This window comes from Microchirus variegatus (assembly GCF_963457635.1).
Source record: "Microchirus variegatus genome assembly, chromosome: 3".
Lineage (NCBI taxonomy): Eukaryota > Metazoa > Chordata > Actinopteri > Pleuronectiformes > Soleidae > Microchirus > Microchirus variegatus.
In genome coordinates, this window is record NC_139804.1 from 19,050,827 (window position 1) to 19,073,693 (window position 22,867).

The 22,867-nt window shown below is 39.2% G+C and overlaps 1 protein-coding gene across 1 annotated transcript in view; it reads right to left on the minus strand.

Annotated features, from left to right (window-relative positions):
- Positions 1 to 22,867, minus strand: part of usp32 (ubiquitin specific peptidase 32) — a 52,198-nt gene that overhangs the window by 15,350 nt on the left and 13,981 nt on the right. Inside the window, exons 3-16 of the mRNA XM_083886189.1 lie at positions 20,717 to 20,822; positions 19,298 to 19,416; positions 17,382 to 17,541; positions 10,178 to 10,309; positions 9,866 to 9,973; positions 9,488 to 9,603; positions 8,957 to 9,019; positions 8,596 to 8,679; positions 8,440 to 8,501; positions 8,227 to 8,329; positions 7,188 to 7,374; positions 6,286 to 6,464; positions 5,839 to 5,979; positions 4,270 to 4,435 (exon numbers count right to left, since the gene is read on the minus strand). Coding sequence (XP_083742315.1) covers positions 4,270 to 4,435; positions 5,839 to 5,979; positions 6,286 to 6,464; positions 7,188 to 7,374; positions 8,227 to 8,329; positions 8,440 to 8,501; positions 8,596 to 8,679; positions 8,957 to 9,019; positions 9,488 to 9,603; positions 9,866 to 9,973; positions 10,178 to 10,309; positions 17,382 to 17,541; positions 19,298 to 19,416; positions 20,717 to 20,822 — 1,726 coding nt within the window. The remainder of the gene's footprint in view (positions 1 to 4,269; positions 4,436 to 5,838; positions 5,980 to 6,285; positions 6,465 to 7,187; positions 7,375 to 8,226; positions 8,330 to 8,439; positions 8,502 to 8,595; positions 8,680 to 8,956; positions 9,020 to 9,487; positions 9,604 to 9,865; positions 9,974 to 10,177; positions 10,310 to 17,381; positions 17,542 to 19,297; positions 19,417 to 20,716; positions 20,823 to 22,867) is intronic.

The following is a 22,867-nucleotide window of genomic DNA, read 5'->3' on the forward strand; positions in this document are numbered from 1 at the left end:
GGTTAAATTCTAAATATTTTGATACATTTTCAATATTTAACACCAAGCCAATAGACTGTCTTAACACTGAGGTAGCACTTTTCTTTATTTTTGTTGTGATATCCAAGTGGAAATCTGAGTGTGAAACCTGTGCATACCTTCATGGTGCACTCTAGTTGTTGGAAGTCAAATTTCCAACTCTGAGAACTCGGTTACTTGGGTACTTTTACTGTCAATTGTACTTCTGTCTTAATAGTTTCACAGTAATTCAGTGATGGACAGAGTACTGTTCAATTTTATCTGTGGACATGTGGCTCAGTGGGAGAGTGAGTCGTCTTTCAACTCGAAGGTTGTGGGTTGGATTCTTGGCTCAATTGGGTTTCTTGGCTGGCTGTGCCTGCAGCAGATGAGCGATAGAAAATGTGAGTGAATGGAAACTGGAAATAACTTTGAGTGGTCATCAAGACTGGAAAAGCGCTATATAAATGCAAACCATTTACCATATGCAAAAACTGTGGTGAGTGGTCCTATCTGGTAATGCTAACAATGAGAGAACACATTTGCATTTGTGTTTTTTTCTGCTATTGCGGCATTGGCTAACAACTGTGAGTTAGCTAATAAACAGACTGTAAATGCAATTAATCACCATTAAGAATTTAACTGAGTAAAAATGTATTATTTAACTAACCAACCAATGTCGGTTTTGCTTCTTTTGTGTGTCATTTGTCCATAACTTCTAATTAAGATTTATATCAGCAGCGGTGTGTATACCAACCAAAGTACTAACGTAAATTAGCAGAAAAAGGAGTCAAAAGAGCAGGGAAATAAATTATGAGGTGAGAGGATCGGTCTGCTGCACATTCACCAGGGCAGAGCTCTGCTACAGCCACAACTCAGGCAATGCCATTTCTCCTGGGGGACCACTACTTCTCAATTACATCTAACAGCACTAAAACGAGTGAAAATACTTTCATTCTCTGGTTCTAATCGTGTTGACTGGTGGAAAGTTCATGGACAACGATTCCCCGGGTTGTTCGGGGTAATATCAGTGCATCTCAGGGACATTTGTGTCACCAGTGAGTGTTTCTCTGCAGCCTGACTTAACAACAGACTGACACAAGCAGCTTTTTCAAGCAACAGCCCCCATTTTTTTTATTTGGTTATTATTTTTGTTAGTGATTTCCTGAAATTAATGACACATAACTTATTTGTCGCCTATGTAAAAACATGATTTCTGTTGTTAATCCTTAACTATTGAACTACTGGTTGAGAAAATCTACAATCCTACTCAGGACAAAAAAAGTTCTGTACAAAAAGTATTTTTAACAACCAGGGGGTGAGACTCAACAATCAACTATTTTCTCTAATAATCCTGACTACCGCAGCTTGAATGCCCAGCAATCACAAGCTATGAGACAGTATGAGTCATGATGGAAGCCAAAGCTCCAGTGGGGACTCAGGTCTGTGGCCTGAAAGCTGATATGCTGACTTGATTAGGACCAGAGCTATAACGCCGAGTGCTGATGCCATCGCCAACCTGATTATACTGAAGCAACACTGTAGGACACTGCCTCGTGTTTTATCATCTGGTTTCTTTTCTTTTTTCTATTTCTTTTTTTTTTTTTTACAGTAACCTTGTTCATAATATCCACTTAGACATCAAACAAAGGGATGATACTAACCACAGGTGAAACTCAGCTTCAGTTATTGTCTGAGTGATGTCTGTGATTGTGAGTAGTGGGTAATAGCGTGTGTAACATTTCCACTGCGAGAACATAGAAATTAAACAATGACCCAGCGAATGAATGCTCAGCAACGTTAGGGCCTTATTTACATTTTGCAGTCAAATATGCTTTTTATGGGCCAGACGGTTGGTGTAGTGGTTAGCACTCTTGCTTTTGCAGCAAGAAGACCCAGGTTCAGTTGGAACAAGGGCCTTTCTGCATGGAGACTGCATGTTCTTCCTGCGTGTGTATGGGTTTTCTCCGGCTTCTCTGGCTTCCTCCCAGAGCCCAAAAACATGCAATATGGGAATTAGGTAAATTGGACACTCTAAACTGACCATAGGTCAGGACAGTGAATGGTTGAATGGTTGTCTCTATATGTGGCCCTGTGATGGACTGGCAAACTGTGTACCCTGCCTATTGCCCTATGTCAGCTGAGATTGGCAGAACACCCCCACGATCCACCTGTGAAAGTGGTAGAAAACAGATGAATGGATATGCTTGTCTGTATCATGTAATACTGCATGTCTTTCTATATTCTGTTATAATTACTACATCTCGTAAATTAATGAAGCGAGAAGAGTGATTAATGTACAGGATGAACTGAGAAACTTCAAAAAAATTATTAATTGCCAGCTGCAATTGTTGGGGTAAACAGATGGCACATGATATTTTAATTATCAGCTTGTTGTTGACTGGAAGAAAAAAAAATCACAAGCTTTTCCATGTCCGTGAAATACAAGTGAAATTTAAAACCCATTATTCTCCATCTGACACTTAAAACTGACAGTATTGATATTGGCTGCCAACGTGGACCAAGCACTTAACTACACTTTCAAAACACTGCAGTTATTTGTTGCTCGTCTGTCTTACTGTAGTGTTACTATAGGCACCCGTTGCAGAACGTGCATTTTCAATATGGGACAATCATGCTCGTGATCGTCCTCGTGAAGCTAAAACTTGTTTACTTGTTTAAAATAGGACTTAGTCCTATTGAATGTCTGCTTCTGAAACTTTTCATGGAAGCTTCACGTGACCTTCAAAATTGCTCGCTAACTTTGAATGTTTATCATTGTAACCACACACTGGTCTGTGCAGGTCCAAAGAGGGAAAATGTCATGCTGGTGATGATGACAGTACTTCAGAGAACATTGCTATTTCCATCTGAGCTGATGAGAATTTTAGCAACAGCGCCATTGTTTTCACATGCAACAAACCCAATTGACATAAAAGGCTAGTTCGTGTTTTGGAATGTGCCTTTGTCAATTATGCGCTGTTATAAAAGGTTTTGAGGCAGAACAAGACTACATTTTTACAGGGTAATGGGTTCAGTATGTCATTCTGTACATCAGAAAACCATATGCATGTTAGTCTAATAACAAACTGTGTATTTTAATGATAATAACTAAAATATGTCTGTACTACACAGTACTGATTCATGTTATATCAACTAGTGTGGGGGTGTAAAATAGGGTGTGTACCATACTAAATACAACACTGGCACATTTGCCTTGAGCACCTGTTCACTGATTCAACTCCGAGACCGAGGGATCATTTTTATTGTCTCTCCCTGACTTTGTCACTGTTTCCTGTCTCTATCCAAATAAAGGCAAAGAAAAGTAAACACTAAATACATAAGTGAAAAAATGTCAGTGCCTAAAATCCCATCAAAGTTATGAGGGCAAAGTCAACTCGATTGTGTCACTTCTGCATCTTCTTCACTGCATACAAAGCGGGCGAGGAGGAGAAAGCAACTTGCAAGTGTGGATACACTCCACTCAGACAACACTTTAGTGATTCAACATGCAAAGCCGAACAGTGAAATGTATCTAAATTGAGGAAACATTTGGTGAAATGCAAGATATGCTGTTTATGAAGGCTAAAGAGCACAATGTTTGTAAGCCAGGAAACAAAGTCCACCAGAGCAGTTGCAGCTGTTGACTGTGTCCTGGTTGGACTGGTGACAAAATGACAGGCTGAAGATAGTGAGGAAAGGAGGGAGGGAGGAAGGGATATTGTTTTGTGCAGCCTGTTTTAAAATGTCCTTAAATGTTGACAAATGACATTTTGAAGTGTGGACATTATTTTATCACTACAGCCACAAGAAAGGGGCAAAACATGTGCCTGTTATCATCTAATGTTAAAACAAAGACTTAAATCAAACCAAAATCCCGTTGGAAGTGCACAGATATTCTGGAAACTGTGGTCCAGAATGTTCTCTTCTGTATATTTTCCCAAATTAGAGTTTAAACGTTTTTTTGGGGTTGTTTTTTTTTTTTTTTGATTAAAATGTCATTATTTGTGGAGAGGATTGCAGCAAAGATGGTCAAAATGAATATTTGAATGGAAAGGTCTGTGAAGACTGACAAGTTTAAATGATTAAACTTAAAATGGTGAAAAGCAGTCATTCCCCTTCATGGGCAGTTGGTTCATTCTACTGCCCACTCCATAGCACTGCCTGGGTTGGATCAGTCCATTAAAGAGGGATTAAATTGGGAGAATGCAGGGCTGCTTAGTGAAGCATTTGTTGTTGGCTTGCTCCAGTCTTGCTGCAGGCTTACATTACCTCTTGGTGGGGGTAAATACGGTGGGAACATTCGCAGGCTGGTCATACCCATATTGACCCAGATGTTGGACTGTGGGGAACGCGTTGCTGGTTGCTGACGGAGGAAGAGGACGTAGCGCGGGAAGAGCTCCAGCTCTGGTTGGCCTGTCTTGCTCTCCAGGATAACCTGCCCGGTTGAGAGAGATATGTTGAGGGGCAGTTCACATGCATGCATGCACAAATACCTTTTTTTTGTTTTAACAGAGCATTGTATGAGACGTGCACACAAATGAGAGTGACAACACATAACTGTTAGTTATCTGGAAGTTATCTATGTTGCCACAAGATGAAAACATGTGATACTCAGGCCAATCAGCGGGCCAAAGCTGTCTTTGTTTACTCTGAAATAGACTCTTAACTCTTCATTTCAATCCTTCGGCGTTTTCACACATGCATCGAGCAGCAAAGCTGCAGTGAGCGGAATGTGTCCCTGATTATATCTCTTAGTTTCATTTGTGATTAATTAAATGAGGCTGGTTGTCTCTGCAGCTCCCAGGTTTTAGTTGCTTAGTAACGATGGACACAACAGGTGTGACCCTCAGTTCCTTCAGTTAAAAAAATTCCATGGCTTCTTTCACATGTTTTCATGCACTTTTGAGGGCTACATATGAACTGGCCGTCACTTCTCTGCAAGTTTTCATGTGATCATTTCATGAATATAATCAGTGAGTCACCTGGGTTTGTCTGTAATGTAAATGTAATGTAATGTAACAGTGTTAAATAACATTTTATAATGACAACTAGCATTATGAAATTAAATGTTATGAAATAAAGTAAATCAAGTAATCTGTCTTGGAGTTTCAGACCAGACAAACAGATCAGAAACATGACGTGCTCAAAAACAGAGTGGGCAGATCTTTCAAAAGGGGCCATTGTCAACACAGTTGTGAAATGATTCCTGTGAAAATCCAGGGAACTGTTTCTAAATAAAGATTAGCTCTTTGAAGCTCAAGTTTCAACATTTCCTCGCCCACAAATTTTGCACATTATTCAAACCTAGAAAGCAAACAATTACAATACTCTTTACCGTTTGTCTGTCTGTTGCATTTGTGCAAGTGTATCTCTTAACAACAGCACCCTGTAAATAAACATGCTGCATTCAAATGGGGTTGTTTACCGTGTGCATGAGCACATTTGAATGTTTCCATGTTATATTAACTCTGAGTTTGCTGAAAGGTCAGTCCTGTACATGACTTCATAGGTTCTACTTTAAAACACTGATAGACAAAGCGAGTAAAGAGCTGTTTGGTAATGACAGAAACTAATCTAGTTAACTAAGTTAAACTTAAGGTGACCCTCTGGTTGTACTTACAAAGAAAGTAATGCTACTGGAAGTAATTTGATGCATACACAAGGTTACATGTCTGTTTGTTTTGGTCTGACATGCTGGTGCACAGTATTGGATTTTAATCCTTTAAAAAGAAGGACAATCTAATTGTAAAGTTATATTGAGTGCTATAAAGTGCTAATTTGACGGGAACTGTCCCAAAAGTATAGTGGATTTTAAGTAGTTATGTTGTGTGCACTCACCGGTCGCGGCAGGCTGAGGTTGGCACCATACCAGTGGTAGAGAGCCCGCCACACTGGCTCTGGCACAATTTGAAAGTCTCGACCTGGCACCAGCTGCAAGGAGCGCTTCAGTCTGCCACCCTCCATGGTTAGTGTAGGGGCCTGCAGAGACACAACACACACCAAAATTTACATAAGTGCACAAAAGACAGTTTTCTGCCTATTTTAAGATAACAAAAATACACAGATAAGGAAAAAAAAGACAGAGCAATCTGGTCTGAGAAGAGGACCATCTTCTAAAAATAAAACCAAAGAAAACACAGGGAGAGATCCAGTTGTTTTGCTGACCTGTTTGCCCACTTAAACACTGATACAGGTTTTACCTTTTTTGTGCAGTGTACACTCACTACACTTAAATTCAATATACACAAACACACACTCTTTCTCTCTATCTCTCTCTCTCCTTGCCTTCATGGGGTCTGTGTTGACCAGAGGTTGGTTATCGATGGCTCCAGGTTTTTGTGCTGCAAGCTGGGAGGGGAGGTGGCCATTGGCTCCAGAAAAACACTGATTGTTGTTGTCTGATATGTTGTGCTGACGGGCAAAACAGCTCTCTGTAGCAGAAGGATAGACCTGGGGGCTCAGAGCTGCTTGGATACAGAGGTAGAGAGGAGTGAGAGAATTCATCTCATCAGTCAACACAATTACTACTATTTTAATCATTCATGATAATCATTCATATTCCCTGCTAATATTCCACATAAAAGCCAATGATTAGAGCTGGAAGGTTTCAAAGTGTTGTTTCATCAATGTTGGCTTAAAAGGGATAGTTGTTTTAAATGTGGTTGTATGAGGTACTGACATACAGTCGGTGTCTTTCATATTGTCGAGTGTGCTCTGCTCATCCCCTGTGCCTAAAACCTGCTTGAGACAGGCATGAGATGCGTCAGTGACTCAAATAACCACACTTCAAAAAACCTGAAGTACCACTCTAATTCTGCACCAAACAGCAATGGTAATGACACGGGTTACTGGTTATTACATTCAATTGTGTCAATCTTACAAAATCTTGTTCATAGATCAAGCGTTTCTCACTATTTTTTAATGATATGATTACATTTAATCCAAGTCTCATTTACAGCAGTCTAATACAACTTCCATTTACATACGTATTGACAAGTAACACATAACGACATTTTGCATTCACAGAATGTGAACAAAATGAGAACATTTGTGGCCTGCCACGGCGAAAGAGGGAACAAGTCGGCCCAGTGCAAACCCAGTAAACAAAGAAAACTTTTTCTTTTTTTTTCAAAATGAGGAATGTGAATTGATTCCTAGTTAGGGTAACGTAAAGTGTGTCGACTGACCAGTCTCCGTAGCCTCTGAGGCACTGGACACAGCATCGGGTGACCTCTCCTCAGTGGGGCTGATGGGGCTGAAGGTTCCCAGGCCTCCCAGTCTGTCAGGAGGGACAGGCCCTATGGTGGCTGTGGCCATCGGACTCCGCAGTGAGCTCAGGATGGATGGCTGCTCCACCACGATGCCTTTATGCTCCTGGACAGGAAGACAACAGCAGGGACTGCCCTGTCATTGTTTAAAGTGATATCTGAGATTAATGTGGCGTTTGTATTCTCTGCTTCTGTCCCAGTGTGGGCTGACCGTAAATTCTCATGTTTGCAAGATCTATAAAATAAATAACTACCCTATGTGTCTGATTTTGCAGCAGAATGTAGAGACAAAGTCATTTAGAACCAGAGCCAGACTGGTGCTGCATGTTTTTTTTCATATTCATTTTTATTTATATTCTTCATTTATTCTATTTATCTATCTATGTATTGTTCTTAAACACATTTTTTCCTTATTGTTGCATAACTGATATATTTCTTAAGTTTTCAGTTTAAATGTTTTTCACCGGGCTGCAATCATATAAATGGCATGACAATAAAAATCTACCTACAGCACCTAAAATAGAACACTATGGAAAAGCTGATGGTTCCATTCTAGTTTGAAATCTCTGGGGCTGCACTCTGGTCTAGACAGAGAGAAACTGAGACCTTTGCTCTGATTGGTTCTTATCAGTCATCAGCAGTGGAAAAAAACAGTTAACACTTACTTTTAATTTCATTTTTACCTTGTCATCAGTTGACAATATTGGAAATTATCAGAAATATACATAAAATGGTTAACTTGGGGAGGTGATATACCACTGATAAAAACCTTAACTTCATCATAAACCTGTCAGATAATTGACATCTGCCATTTACATTTTCAAAACCTGCTTTCAGCAAGTTGTATCCTAGCAGCACTATATTTTTACATTTCTTGCTCAAGGACATCATCAGTCAAATGGTTCTTTAGTGTTAGTATCGTCACATGCAGTGCAATTCATCTTCAGCTTTGACTTACGTATTTGACATAGTCTTTCCACTGCTGCCACCACAGCATGGAGATGAGGAACCAGTTCTGGCTCTGCTGCAGCCCATGTCTGCTCTCCCTTTCTAACCAGCCCCTAAACACACACAGAGAGAGAGAGACAGGCCAATAGCATTTGGTCAAAACAGCACATTTGTCAAACCTGTACAATATATTAACATGTCAGAAATGAGGGCATGTACATACCTGATAATTTGCCCCTCCTCTTCAGGAGTGGCAGGCCTGAGCCCCAAAACTATGTGGCAGACCTGGATGAGTATAAAGAGGAAAACACAGAAAAAAATGACTAGACTATCTAAGAATGCTTCAGTCAAAGCTGAACAACCATGTGACTTTACTGACCTGGAAAAGTAGGTTTAGAAACTCATTGGCTAATGCGCTCTTCACACTCCATATCTGGTAGTCCTCCAAGGTCAGGTGACCCAGCTGGTGAGGGAGAAACAACACTCAATTCAGCATATCAAACACGTTTATAATGGGAGAATACTAGCTTTAATCTAAGAGAAAAAGTTTAGTGGCTGGATGGATACTTCTTGTTAGTAAAGTGTACTCCCAGTGATATTATGGCAACTAGAGGAATTTCACACAGGTTAAAGGACGGGTAAGGAGTGAAATGTTGTTGATTTTATTTAAATCAGTGTATGAAATCCACTGGGGAAGAAGAATACGTAGCTACATTAAAGATGATGAGTGCCTGTCTCACCTTGGTTGTGTCATGTATCTTCAGGATGCTCTCTACTATGTCGGACACACTGCTATGCATCTCCTGCAAGGTAACACAATAAATCAGCAATAAGGGAGGGTGGAAGGTAAGTAAGAAAGTAAATTAGAGGGAGGAGAAATTAAGAGAGGAATCAAGGAAAGGAAAAAAGAATGGAAGGAACAAACAAGGAAATCAAGGAAGGTAATCAAACAGAATAAGGATAAGGTAAGTACAAGGGAAAGGAAGGAAGTAAGAAAGGAATAATTAGGTAAATAAGATGGTGAAAACTGAAGGCAAGTTAGAGGTGAAAGAAGGGTGGAAAGTAAGCAAGAATGTAACTCACAGAGGGAGGAAGGAAGAAAGGAATACATGTAATAAGATAGATAGATAAGAGGATAAAGAAGGAGGTAAGAATGGAAGGGAGGAAAGTAAGTAAGATGTTTAAATATTGGTATGAAATAAAGGGAGGTAGGCAAGTACAAAGGTAAGAGAGGACCGATGGAAGAGAAGGAGACAGATGTGTGAACTTACAGGGAGTGTGTCTGTGCGATTGTCCTTCCACACCTCCAGCAAGGCCACCACCATTTCATGGAGCTCATCTCGAGACAAAACTCCATCACGGTCCACATCAAACACTTTGAAGCAAACTGCCAGTGAAAGACAGTGACGCAGTGTGAAATACAAATGTGGTTATGAAGCACAGCACTTCAACTTAAATCTTTATTTTAAGCCTTTGACCGTGCACTTTATTTTATCAGCAGGGAATCCAATATGCTTCCATTGCTGAATGATAATAGCTACAAAGAAGACATGGACTACACGTTAGGATAAAAAGGCTTGGCATCATTAGGCAAAGCCTCTGGGATGTATTTATCTGTAATGATTAAAAAAAACCAAGGCACGGCTTACATTTCTGCCTTTCAGCGACCGGCCCTCTGCAGCACGCAGAGAGTCCACAAGAGATCTCTTTAAAGTCGATGTGATTGTCCCGATTCTCGTCAAAGGCATGAAACAAGCCTAGAGAAAAAGATCCAAAATACAGATTATATTCATGCAAAGTCTTTTGAAAGACAGAAGAGAGTAAAGACCACAATAAAACCACATAGCACTAACCTCTGTGAATGTACAGTACAGAATAAAGTTAACAAATCCCAGACATAAGAGCAGCTCGAGACACTACACAGACAGACACTAAAACAGCATCTGTGAAATGTTTCTAACCTTCACTCAGTGAGGCATGGATGGGAGGAGACACCAGTGGGACAAAGGTTTCCAAGTCAAAGCGGCCGGTTCTGGACTGGGCTTTCAGGAGCCAGTAACGCTTCTCCAAGTCTATAATGTCTGACTCCTCCACTGCAAGAGAAAAAGAAGAGAAGAATGATTTTTGTTGTGATCTTCACAAATTGAAGGACAGTAGTAGACACACAGTCCGAAGAAAATTCGATTAGGGTTTGGTTAACTGGGGACAAACTGACTGTGGATATAGCTATGAGTGTGAATGGTTGTTTGTCTCTGTAAGATCTAAGATGATGAATTTTCCATTTGTTCTTATATACAATCCCACCTGTGAGTATTTGCTTCGTTCATTTGAATACTGTGAATGTTATGTTATTAATAAGCATTACGATTGTTCAGATGTGAAAGAAGGCAAGAAGCTGCAATATTGGTGAGTACAGTAGTGAAAGGCTGAATTGGCTGGATAAAGATTTGAAAAACATTATTATTATATTGTGAATCAATCGCACAAAGAAAAAAAAAAATACTCTGAGCAATTAACTTAATTAAAATGTTATTTAAAAAAAAGGTTATAAGAGCATGAACTGTTTGTGCCTTGGTGAGAACCAGTTGTTCCCTGATATTAGCAGATGCTACTCCATTTCGGATTTGGATAGAAAAGTCAACCACTGGTGTTTACCTGAGGTGTATGGTAGTGCAAATAATGTCACATGTTTTTGTGGAAATTTAACCAGATTCGAATTCACACAAGTTAGTCTATAGGCCTTTTTATGCAACAGATGAAGTTGAAGACGGTCTAATTTTTTGAAGTCATGTTATGAACAGTTCATTCATTGGTGTAAAAAAAAAAACACACCCAGCCCCTTTAAATATAAATAAAATGATGTATGTTATTATCGTAGTACAGATGTACATGAGCTGGTCAAGATCTTTTTTTATTTGATCCACAGTAATACAGTAGAAGTATATAATGCATTCAGTGATATGAATAATGAATAAGGAACTAAGTGCAGAGCAGTAAGAGAACATGAGTTACTGTGTTCATGTTCATCAACGACTGGCGCTGATGAGTGGTGGAGAGTAGAGGACTGTGTCACTGTGACACCACCCCACACTGTGACCACAGTCTGGTCAACTGGTTGGAGTGAGGAGTTCATGAAAAGCTGGTCACTTTTGGCCTTCCAGACACAGACAGTATCTTCACACTGTCCCCCATACCATGGTGTACAAGATGGCAGTATTGTTGGACTCATTCTCGAGTAACAAAAAGACCAGAGTTCTTAATTTCTTCTTAAAAAGTATTTTTTAAATGTAATACTACATATATATATGTATATAAAATGATATGTATATACATGCTCATACCTGTATATATACATAACCTGTGAATCATACACACTGGACCTTTAAAGCAATAATATTACTGTTTGTTAACTGTTAACAAGTGATGTTCATGATTTGTTACTTGATGTTAAGTTTTCTTGGACTTGAATCAACTGAATTGCCATTACGAAAAGTAGAAAACAGCGTAATTATAAAGTAGGAGCGCCAATGTAAAGGTTCTTTTTTGCTCATTGTTGAATTTTAGATGGAATTATCATATTACTCATGTATTAATCAACATATAGCTTGACAGTTAACAGACAAATAAATAAATAACCTTTGAAAATATTTCAAATATTTATAAAGGGCATACGTTATGACTATAAGACTTGCTTTTTTATGTTTTAGCTCAAAATAAACTAACCTTTCTTTTTAAATCTGAACTGGGAAATTGAGAGGAGAACCTATCTTTTACTCAATGACAAAAAAAAATTGTGACTTGGCTTGTATTAAAGTGATACAGATCAGACCAATATAGCATTCGAAGCTCTACCAGGGTCAGTGAGGGAGCCTCCCCCCTTTCAACAAGCTAATCCATAGCTTAAGGGAATAGGATTGTATAGTTAATCAGTCAGCCTGTGGAATGGAGCCAATACATTTGACAGGTGCTAAAACAGAAACACGGATCAAACAGCAGGACATTGCTGACAAATATCTGCTGTTAAGGTTTGACAACAAACTTCCTGAAAGCTTGGATGTACAATCAGAAAACCTTTATATTGATCCGTGCAGAGAAATGGGTGAATTATCTCGAGCAACAATCAATCCCAGTTTCTCAGATGATGGTGTCTGTGGCTGACTCTTGGTGAACCTGAGAGGGCAGGGCCTGGCTCCCTAAAGTCCAGAGGTGAAAATCAGGCCAGTTCACCTCTGTCCGACTGGGAACCACTCAATCACCTTTTTTACTGCCTCTGAAAAACGCTGCATCCTGGCTGGTATGTTTTAGGTTAAACTGTCTAAGAGGGAGCACTGACTATGAAATCAATCATTTACAACATACAGGAACTATATGGCTATTGCAGTCGCTGATAAATTATTGAGGGTTGTACTAAAACAGGGAACAAGCACTAAAGACTACCTTGAAAGGTCCAGTGTGAAACTATTTTAATTTGGCAGAAATTGAAGATAAAATAATTATACTTGTTTTATTTATTTTTTTAGGTATAATGTACAATAACCTGATTGTATGAATTGTTTTTTTTCAGTACCCCAGAATGAGCCGTTTATGTTTATATCAGGAGCCAGGTCAGCTCCACCGAGACCACCATTTTGGACAGCCGTGATTTTACAATAGGTTTTGACTAACTTACTGAAGGCTACATATTATCTGCTCCAACACACTCCGAAGGGAAGACTGAGGTGAAGGACATTCAGCTGCAAAATGCAACTTCTTCAATAAATGTTGCTACATTTTACAGACTGTACCTGTAATGTATCAAAGTCCAGATGGATATTTCTATCTCCAAAACACGCACTCATAAAACACTAACTCAGCTGCACTGGTGCTTAAGAACAAAGATAAGGCTGAAAATGAGCATGCATCAGAATGTCAGTGGCATCATTTCTAATCTCTCACTGATTAGTCTTGTTATGTGAGAAGGAATAGACTTACACATGTTTTTCATACTAAATGCTCTTGATATCAGCTGTGCCTCTGCCTTACTGCTATTCTTCATCCATCTGCCATCCATGCATCCATCCATCCACCCACCCATGGAGTCAATGACTGCGATTACACTTGTGTGGTGCGTTCAATTGAGATTGTTTAGCATTTTTAAGAGATGAGTCAATTTGTTACACCCACCTCATGTTGAATTCACATTACAGCTGCACAAAGTGGTCAAATAACTCATACTGTGATAAAATTCATAACCGCAGAAGTTTTGCCACAAACGAGACATGCAGAGTTGACATAAATAACACTAACATTACCCATGGAGTCTATGGGCACCCACGTTAGTGTTGCCTAGAAACACTGTTCTCACAACTTTACCATTTGCATGTTTAAAACCTTAAAATGTATTAAACACAAGTTCACAATTTAACATTTGAAGGCATCTTTATTTTCTTTGGCTGTGGCTCTCCTACAGTACACCTTTCCATCTCAGAGTTATTCAAGCTTCTACGTGGCAGTACAGTACTCAAGGCTTAGTATGATATACAGAAGATACAGAAGAAGATATTAATAAATTTTAGACACTGTGTTTCAAGTGAAGAAAACACACAAGAAGAAAACTATTGGCTGAGCCTGAACTCCCTCAGACTATGCAACAATGTTCACTGCAAGAGTGACAATGGTCTTCTATCATAAGGTAACTGACAGCTCCGAACAGTACTGTCCATTTACTGCATCTAGGGCAGGTGCACTGCTGGCCTGATACCCACCTAGAGGTGCGACTCTCTCCGAGTGACAGCAGAGATACCATACCATTATCCAGGAAACATCCTTAGAGAAGTGTTGCCATAGCCAGCACGTGTCATGATAAATTCCCTGCAACTGCCACGATCAGATGACTATGTCAACGTGTCAGACCGATATTATTCCCAAACACCTCGACTCTGTTAACCTTGTGTCCATGTCAAAGGCTAGCAATGTGACAAAGGACTGACTATGATAAATGCTGCCATGATTCAGTCTTGTTGTTCATGTTCCTCTTCTGGCAAGAATCATCAAACAGTAGTGTGTCAGTCACTCTCTCACCAGGCAAAGACGCAAAGTTAAGAGGATAACCTGGGAGCAGGGCAGATTAAAAGGCAGCGTTCAGTTTCTCTGGACAACACAGGCTCTTTCCGGCCCTCCGTCCTTAATTGGCAAAATAAAGTCTGGGTGTCTCATGAGTGGTTTTTAGCCTTTATTTATGGTTATGGTAAATGACAAAAGTTATAATTACTTATATCAATTCACACATCTAATTTTTTTAATTTATTAACTTTTGATTAAATGTAACCACTGTTAACGATTTACATAATCTAACCATTGTGGTTTATTTTGAGTTATTGTTATCGTGTTGCATTCACTGTCCTGTAGTTAATAGTAAAGCCCTGTTCTGAATAGAGACAATAGGTCAATCACTAATCAGTTTCTACTATCCATCCATCCATTATCTATCACTTTATCCTCCATCGGAGGGTCGCAGGGGTGCTTTGCCTATCTCTGCTGACATAGGGCGATAGGCGGGGTACACACTGGACAGTTCACCAGTCCATCACAGCGCCACACATAGAGACAAACAACCACTCACTCACACGCTCACGCCTACGGTCAATTCAGAATGACCGATTTACCTAATCCCCAGTTTCTACTATTATCACTTGACCCAACCTGAGCCAAACAATCATTTCTGGACTTTTGTCTGAACCTAGTGTGGTTTCGTACAAGGTTAAGAGTCCTACAGTGGAGCACTTTGAAAAAGCAAACTCTGTGTAAAGCATAGCTGCAGGCAACCTGTGTGAACGACAGACGTGTGAGACACAGCAGATCAGCTCTGCTGCTGTCACGCACCAAGCATACATCCATTGTGAAAGTAGGCTTACACTTATTTAAAAGGCACTAAAGCCATGTTTCCATCGTGGTACAGTTTGGTTAGGTACAGTACATTATGGTTTGGAATGGTAAAGCCCTGGGACAGGCTTGCGTTTCAATGGAGAAGAGTGCCTTTATTTTGTTGGTGGGGTGTGTACTGTGGCCGATGTCAGCAAGATACATAGCGTGAAGTCATACTGGTGGCGACAACAGCGAATGACGACATCAAACGCAACATACCAGACAACAACAGAGGACATTCAGCAGCTCTTTTTTTTCAGTTCTCAGTTTGTGGCTGTTTGTCTCAACAAGACATTAAGCTTTGTATGAGAATAAGCTGCACGCATGGAAGAAACTCCAGTCGCAGGGGAATGACGCTTTTCTGTTGCCCAATCAGCTGACTGTTGTGAGTGGAGCCGGTTTAGCTCCACCTGTATCGTACCGTACCATTACTCAAGGGAAGGGTTGGGTCCGGTTATTTTGGTACTGTTCATAATGAAAACGCAAATAAATATGTACCGAATGTATACAAATCAAACTGTTCCACTTGGAGAAAACATGGCTTAAAAGTCTATTCAAATATTTCAGTGGGCTCCAGTTGAAATAAAGAAGATGACGCAAATGAACATAATTTAATTATGAATTATTTCATTTGTTTATTAACTTTGAAGAAAAAGTAATTCATTCACAAACTTTAGGAGTGTGAGTAATGGTTAAGTATATGTATATATATAAGCTTGTACGAAGGGAGTATAGTGTGGAAAAGGAAATTGGTTTTGTTTACATCTACATGTTGTGGATATCGATAGGACAGCTAACTAATCAATGTGGCACTACTGACTCTACTGGTAGGGTCAACAATACATTTTGTAATAGAGATGATCAATAAATGTATATTAATATTTAATGTGGATTATTGACAGGCGACACTTGACCTGCCAATGTGGTGAAATAATTTCAGTCATTTCAATTTTTAATCAAAGAGCAGCAGTTCTCCAATGTTACATGTTGTCTTAACTTTGGTTTAATAGAATAAATAAGGTTAAACTTACAGGTTGGGCTGTATTTCAGGGTATATCTCCCGATTTGTATTTCATGTTTGTAGTGATGGTCATTAAAAAAAGAAAAGAATGTACCCATGAAAGCAGTCGAGTGTCACTGACTGGTTAAAATAGATTTAAGGTTACTTATATGACTTCCTCAGTTTTGGACATTAAACAAAATGCCAGTCAGATTCAGCTTAGGCTTGGTTATTTCTCTCTTGGGCTAAGGTTGGTTTTAGAAAGAAAAATGCTGCCCAAGCCACATTTTAACACCCACACACACACAAACAATGATACTTTGTCAGCACCACTATACTGTGCAACATTAATGACTTCCATAAATGGACAAAATGACATGAGAACAACTTAGTGTAGTAGAGTCAAAGAGCTGCACCAGGGCTCCATAGGTACCACATAGACCTCATTACCACTGGTAGTTCCCAAATAGAATAATTATATGGTTATTCCTACTATGTTTGCAACAGAAACTAGCATTATTTTGACAGAGAGAGCTGTGTCAACTAGATTGCTGTAAATCCAGTATTTCCACTAACAAGATATTAAGCACATAAAGGCAAAATGTGCAGGGGGGTTTACTCATTTTCTGATTCACATGGTGTAACCAAATATACCCTAAATTAATATTAACGGAACAATGAAACAATGAAATAATGCATCAGAAACAGGTCCGTTAATTTGGATAGCAGTAAAACACATGACAAATGACTAACTGATTACTAAAACAATTGTCAACTATTTTGATCAATTTAATCAGTGTGTTTTATAATTTTAATAATTAAATCAAGCTCTATTAGTTTTCAGCTTATTGTGAATATTTTTTGGCTTCCTTCCTCCATTTCTCAAAAAATTATTTAAAACACATTAATTATGGTTTGGGGACAAAATAAAAATGTGTCAGCACAACTTCTGGGACCAATTTAGGGTCAAGTGTCTAACTGAGGAACAACGGAATGCACACTAGAGGAGCCAGGGAACTGCTGACTTTTCTTTTTTCACAATTTGAATGCTGTATGAACCAGATACTGCAGTCATATGAGCATTTAATATAAATACAAGTTAGCAGCTGGTATCGGACACCTCAGGTAGCTCTCATGACACTGATGTATAATGATGTTTCTTATACCTGTGGTTTTGATGAGTATGATGCTAGCTGTAATGATTGACATGTGAGACTCCCTGGAGGACAAATATGTAAAGTGATTCATTACGAGGTACTCACGGTGTGTGACGCCAGCCAGGGTCTGGTAGAAAGTGGGCGTGTCACTGTCATCGGTGAGTGTGACACACACTCCGCCAGACAGAAGCCATCTGGACAAAGTGAAGGCCTCCTTGTTCTGCAGGAGCCAGTTTTTGAAGCGCTCATAGTTCACCTTGTCACCCTGGTACGACACACACAATCACACTATTAGTTTGCATCAGTCACCATTATCATTTTATCCCATCTTCCTGTCTTGATGTTCATTCGGCTCAAATTGATTTAGTCATAATCTGCTGATTAATTTATTTGGCTATTCTAAAAATTAAACGACATCTAATTTCGACAATCTCTTGAAATAGTTGGGTATAATGACCGATTTCAGACCTGGTATTAATCTGTCCTGAGAGCCACTAACATGTGGACAGAGTTAAGTACAACTGTTCACACCTGGCATTTACATCCATCCTGTGAGTCAAAGGATTTGGCTTTCCCTGTGTTGTAGTCAAATACCGATGTCATATCTGTTTATGAAGATCCTTTTCTTTGTTTTTTCTAAACCATACAAAAACAAAAAATATATAAAAACAAAAACAATTACACTGCTGCTCATTAAATTACAAACTCTTTGAAAAAAAAAAAAAAAAGATGGACAGCACATCGAGTTTTCCATTAGTCAGAGGCTGTATTACATAGTGCAAGGTGACCCAGGAATGGCTGCCAAATATCATAAAGTTTATGAAGACTATCAGTCATCTTGCATTGAACTTTCTGCATGTGTAGTATGCCAGTAAGCTCAGTTCGCCAGGTCATAAACTGAGGGACAGAACTCTAGAGTTAACAGAACCTTGCATAGAAACACTCCATCTCCATATGATCCGTCTCCTTTACTAGTGAATACTAAGCATCAAGCATCATTTAACAAAATAAGATCTGTGTTTATTATTTATTATTCTTAAATTACAATAACTCAAACAAAAGGTATGAGGATCCCCTCGATCGTACCTAGAATAATAAAATATTCACCAAACTTCTTGCCACTTCCTCTGATAGAACAAGAAACTACTCATAATTCAATATGCAAAATACTTCCCTGTTCAGCAGCACTGATGCTGAGAAACCCTCTGATTTCCATGGCCTCTTTTTCTTTTGTTCTTTTTTACATATTACAGAAATATGAGTTAAGTAATTTTCTGCAGTGGATTAGGATTTAAAACCTATGGCATCAGTGAGAGCTAATGGCTGTATTTCAAAACCTGTTAGTCTACATCGCGACACAACACCCAGGGCTTTATTTCATGACATAAATTCAAAAGAGAATGGCAACACTTAAAAGAAAAAAAGAAGATAACCTCACTGAAAACCTCACTGAATTCTATAATAAAATAAATTCAAAAACAGATCAGTGGTCACATTTTCCCATATCATTGTGGGTTTCAGTGAACATAGTAATGATGAGCATTCTTATGACAAAAATGGCAAGTTGCACATATTTAGGTGGGCTACAACTACCTAACTAACTTTTATGACTATTTTATATATTTCAACTGGCAGCTGTAAACAAGGATTTGAAGGTGTCTACATTGGTGCACAATGTCTGTATTTTATGAAAATATTCCTTTAGAAATTAGAAATTAGTCAAACAACAATATATTTGTCATGTAATGTTTTGTAAACATAAATAAATACATAAACATATTAATATAAATAGATATTCCAGCATTCTATCATGGACAATATTGCCACTGCAAATTGTCTTTGGAAACGAATGAATTCGAAAGCGTATATTTTAAGATCAGAGTTCAATCAGATCACTCATGAGGGACATTAATAGCAGGTGTGAAAAGGGTCTGTGTCTTTCCTAAATGTTCCTAAAGTTGTTAATACAGACACATTGGAGTCACTGTGCACTGACAGTTAAAACGGTTATGTTCACTGACCTCACTGAAGCACTTCTTGAGGGAGGTTGGAACCTCTCCATCCAGAACTTGCAGAACTGCTTCAATATCATCTCTGGCAGCATATCCACCCAGATCACTGGCAAACAGGCTGAAGAGGTCTATAATCAGACAAAAAAACACGCACACCCACGCACACACAATGTCAGGGATCAGCTTTATCACAGGAAGACAGACCAGCCTCTTCCATGTAGCGGTTAGAATGACAACGGAAGCTACAATGTCGATAATATCCTGATGGATTTGACTGCCTGCAACACATCAACCACAAGGCAACACAACCATCTGAATAAGAATGAGGAGGATAATAAGTGAGATTGAAAGGAAGTAAAAACAAGGCTCATATCTGTCCCAATTTAGGCATGTTTAGAGACAAAAGACTAATTAAATGATCAGCGGACACGGAGGTAAAAATGAATCAGTTTATCTCTGGAAACACAATGAAGCTTTATGACTGGCTTGTTCAAAGAGATACATCCCACAGAGCATCCTACAAGTGGTGCTCATGGTGAGCAATGCTAGAAAGCAAAGGGGCGATCATAGTCCAACCATCCATCTTTTACCGCGTTATGCTCCATATGTGATCCACTGGTGAAAGTGGGGTACACCCTGGACAGATCAACTGTCCACCACAGGACGACATAGAGACAAACAACTACTCACGCTCACATCTACGTTCAATTTAGATTGTCCAATTTGCCTAATCCCCAAATCTGCATGTTTTTGGACTGTGGGAGGAAATCGGAGAAAAGCGCTCATAGTCCATTATGAAAAACAGAAATTGAACAGGTTATAAATCAGGCCATGTTCTATAATTATACACTAAACAACAAAAAAAGATTCTGTCTAATTTTACAATAAGCTGGGGGTTAACAATTCTGTGCTAAAATCAGACTTTATAAGTGACTTTATGGCTTAATGCAGTGTTTCTCAATCCTGGTGCTCGGGACACACTGCCCTGCATGTTTTAGATGTTTTCCTGCTCCAACACAAATAGTCAGCTCATCAATAAGCTCTGCAAAAACCTGGTAATGAGCCATTTATTTGAATTATATGTGTTGGAGCAGGGAAACATCTAAAACATGCAGGGCAGTGTGTCCCAAGCACCAGGATTGAGAACCGAGTTGTCTCGTTGTACAACTTGTATAATGACAATAAAGGCATTCTATTCTATCTATTCACTGGCTGAATGAACTCTAGCTAATATGGAGACACTATTGTACATACAGTATCTTCTACAAATGAGATCTTCTTTGGCATTTGCAGTTGACAGCTGGGTAACTTAAATTGTTGACTTATTTCAAGACATTTAAGACTGTGATCTGAAACATTCATAGACTATGAGAGAAGATGATAACAACACATTAGTACAAAATAATTGACTGAACAAGCACAACTCACATTTTGCCTTCTCCTCATCGCGTCCTCTGGTCAGAAGTACCAGACCAACGATCAGATTGTTGAAGTGTAGCCCTTTAGAGGAGCCTCCAAATGAGGTGTAAATAACCTACAACACATAAAAAAAACACATTAGAATGTGAGAAACATTAAGAGCTTCACACTTCACAGATGCACTTGTGAGCAATTAATGTTAAAAAAAAACATTTAATGCATAATTGCATGAATCTACTTGAAAACAAGCTTGCACAATGAGTGGTCTTGTTTTGTCCCTGAGCATCCTGTTTTTATTGTTTGCTTTGTTGGTGCGCAAACTAAAAAATATCATTATATTAATTGATTATAATAAATGTTTCCCTTTAGCAAAGTTCATTTTGACTTGAGTAACCACTGGGCCAAAAATCATGTCCAAGCCTGTCTGCAGCAGAAGCCCAATTTGCCCGAGGCGCAATCACTCTGCCCTTCTGCTTCTGCATTTCTGCTCTTCTCACGGCCTTCACTATAAATGACAAGTGTGCGCAACACACACAGAACAGCTTCAATACCATTCATAAAGTGGATTGAGGAAGAGTTGCATTATTGTGGTGAATAAACCAGGAGTACCGAGCTACAGGATACATGTATACAATGCATTTTAAAGGTCACAGAGTGGTCCTGTTGCACATAATGTTTTTTTTATGGTCAAAAACCTCCTAGTTGCTGTAAACGAGCCGATTGAAATCCTCCTTTCTGACGCTGTTCGTCAGCCGCGATGTTTCAGAGTGAACTTTCACCCCCAGAAGACAGAATCTTGTGATTAGCCAATACTATTCAGCACATCCGCTCTCAGAAGCGCAGCTCCCCCCTCTGGAACGGTGGATGTACTGCTCCTCATTATCAAAACATTGTTTTAACAGTGTTTAAAAATAGCTTCTTCACGACTCCCCGCCGCACTCCATTTTATGACTTTGACCCGGAGTCAGACCCAGAGTCAGAAAACACTGTCGCTCGTGAAACACCTCCACAACGGACCTTCTTCTACTTCTGCAGTGCAATGTACGCAACCAGATGTGCCCGGACTAGTGCCCGGAGCAGGACGATCGGCTGTTCAGGAGAACCGATGTTTACGTAACTATTACGGGATTTTCAGAGATCTCGCTGAGCCCAGAGATTACAATAAACACAGCATTCTTAGCAGTGGCTGAACTGTTTGTTTAGAAACTTCAGGGCTTCATAAACAAGGTAATGACGCAGATACACACTAAAAAACAGTGTTAATAGGAACTTCCGGTCTAGGTCTGCTTTAAGACTTTTATAATGGGTGTTTTTTCTGGACAGATTCGAGTGTAGCGCGTGGTCATGAGATAACACTCCGCAGCACTTTAGGGGAAATGTGTCATACAAACTACATTTACCACCAAACTTCCCCTATATGCTCCAGTTCACATCATCATCATCATCTGTGAGGTAGAAATATGTTTTATATAGCTTTATATGTTCAATGTGTCTGTATGTAACAAACAGAATGGAAATACAGAGAAACAGAACATGTGACATTGAATTTTCACACTGGGGTGCCAAGCCCACAGTTCTGTTTGTATTTAAGGTTTTTAGGTCAGGGTTTCAGTTTGGTTTGTTTAGCTCATTCAGGACAGTAGCCTATTCTGTCAGAACTATGAATTTGATGTTGAATATCTATATGTAAAATACTGATATTAATTTATGTGATGAATATTTATGAGATTAATTCCATTTTAATATCGTTTTATACCAGTGGCGGTTCTTGGTCTCTGATACAGGGGACGCTCATTTCAGGCCCAGTTATTCATACATAACTTCTGCAAACGGACAACTAGAACAAGAAAACACAACTATGCAAAACTGAAAATCTACAAAATGATTTTTATTTACAGTGTATATGTACAAATGAAAATGGTTATTTCTCCGAGAAAATAACACACAACCACCAGCTATTAGTCCAAAGACTTCCCTCACAAATTCCACAGAGGACTGAGACAGAAAAGGCGCCGCTGTCCTATGTTTCTGCAATGCTGTCAATCAAAACCTGGTTCCGCCTTTCATAAAGTTCCTCCTATCAGTGTGCAGAAGCTGAGCTGAGGTTTTAATGCGGAGGCTGCTACAGAAATATGAAAATCACATCAAACGATCTGTCGA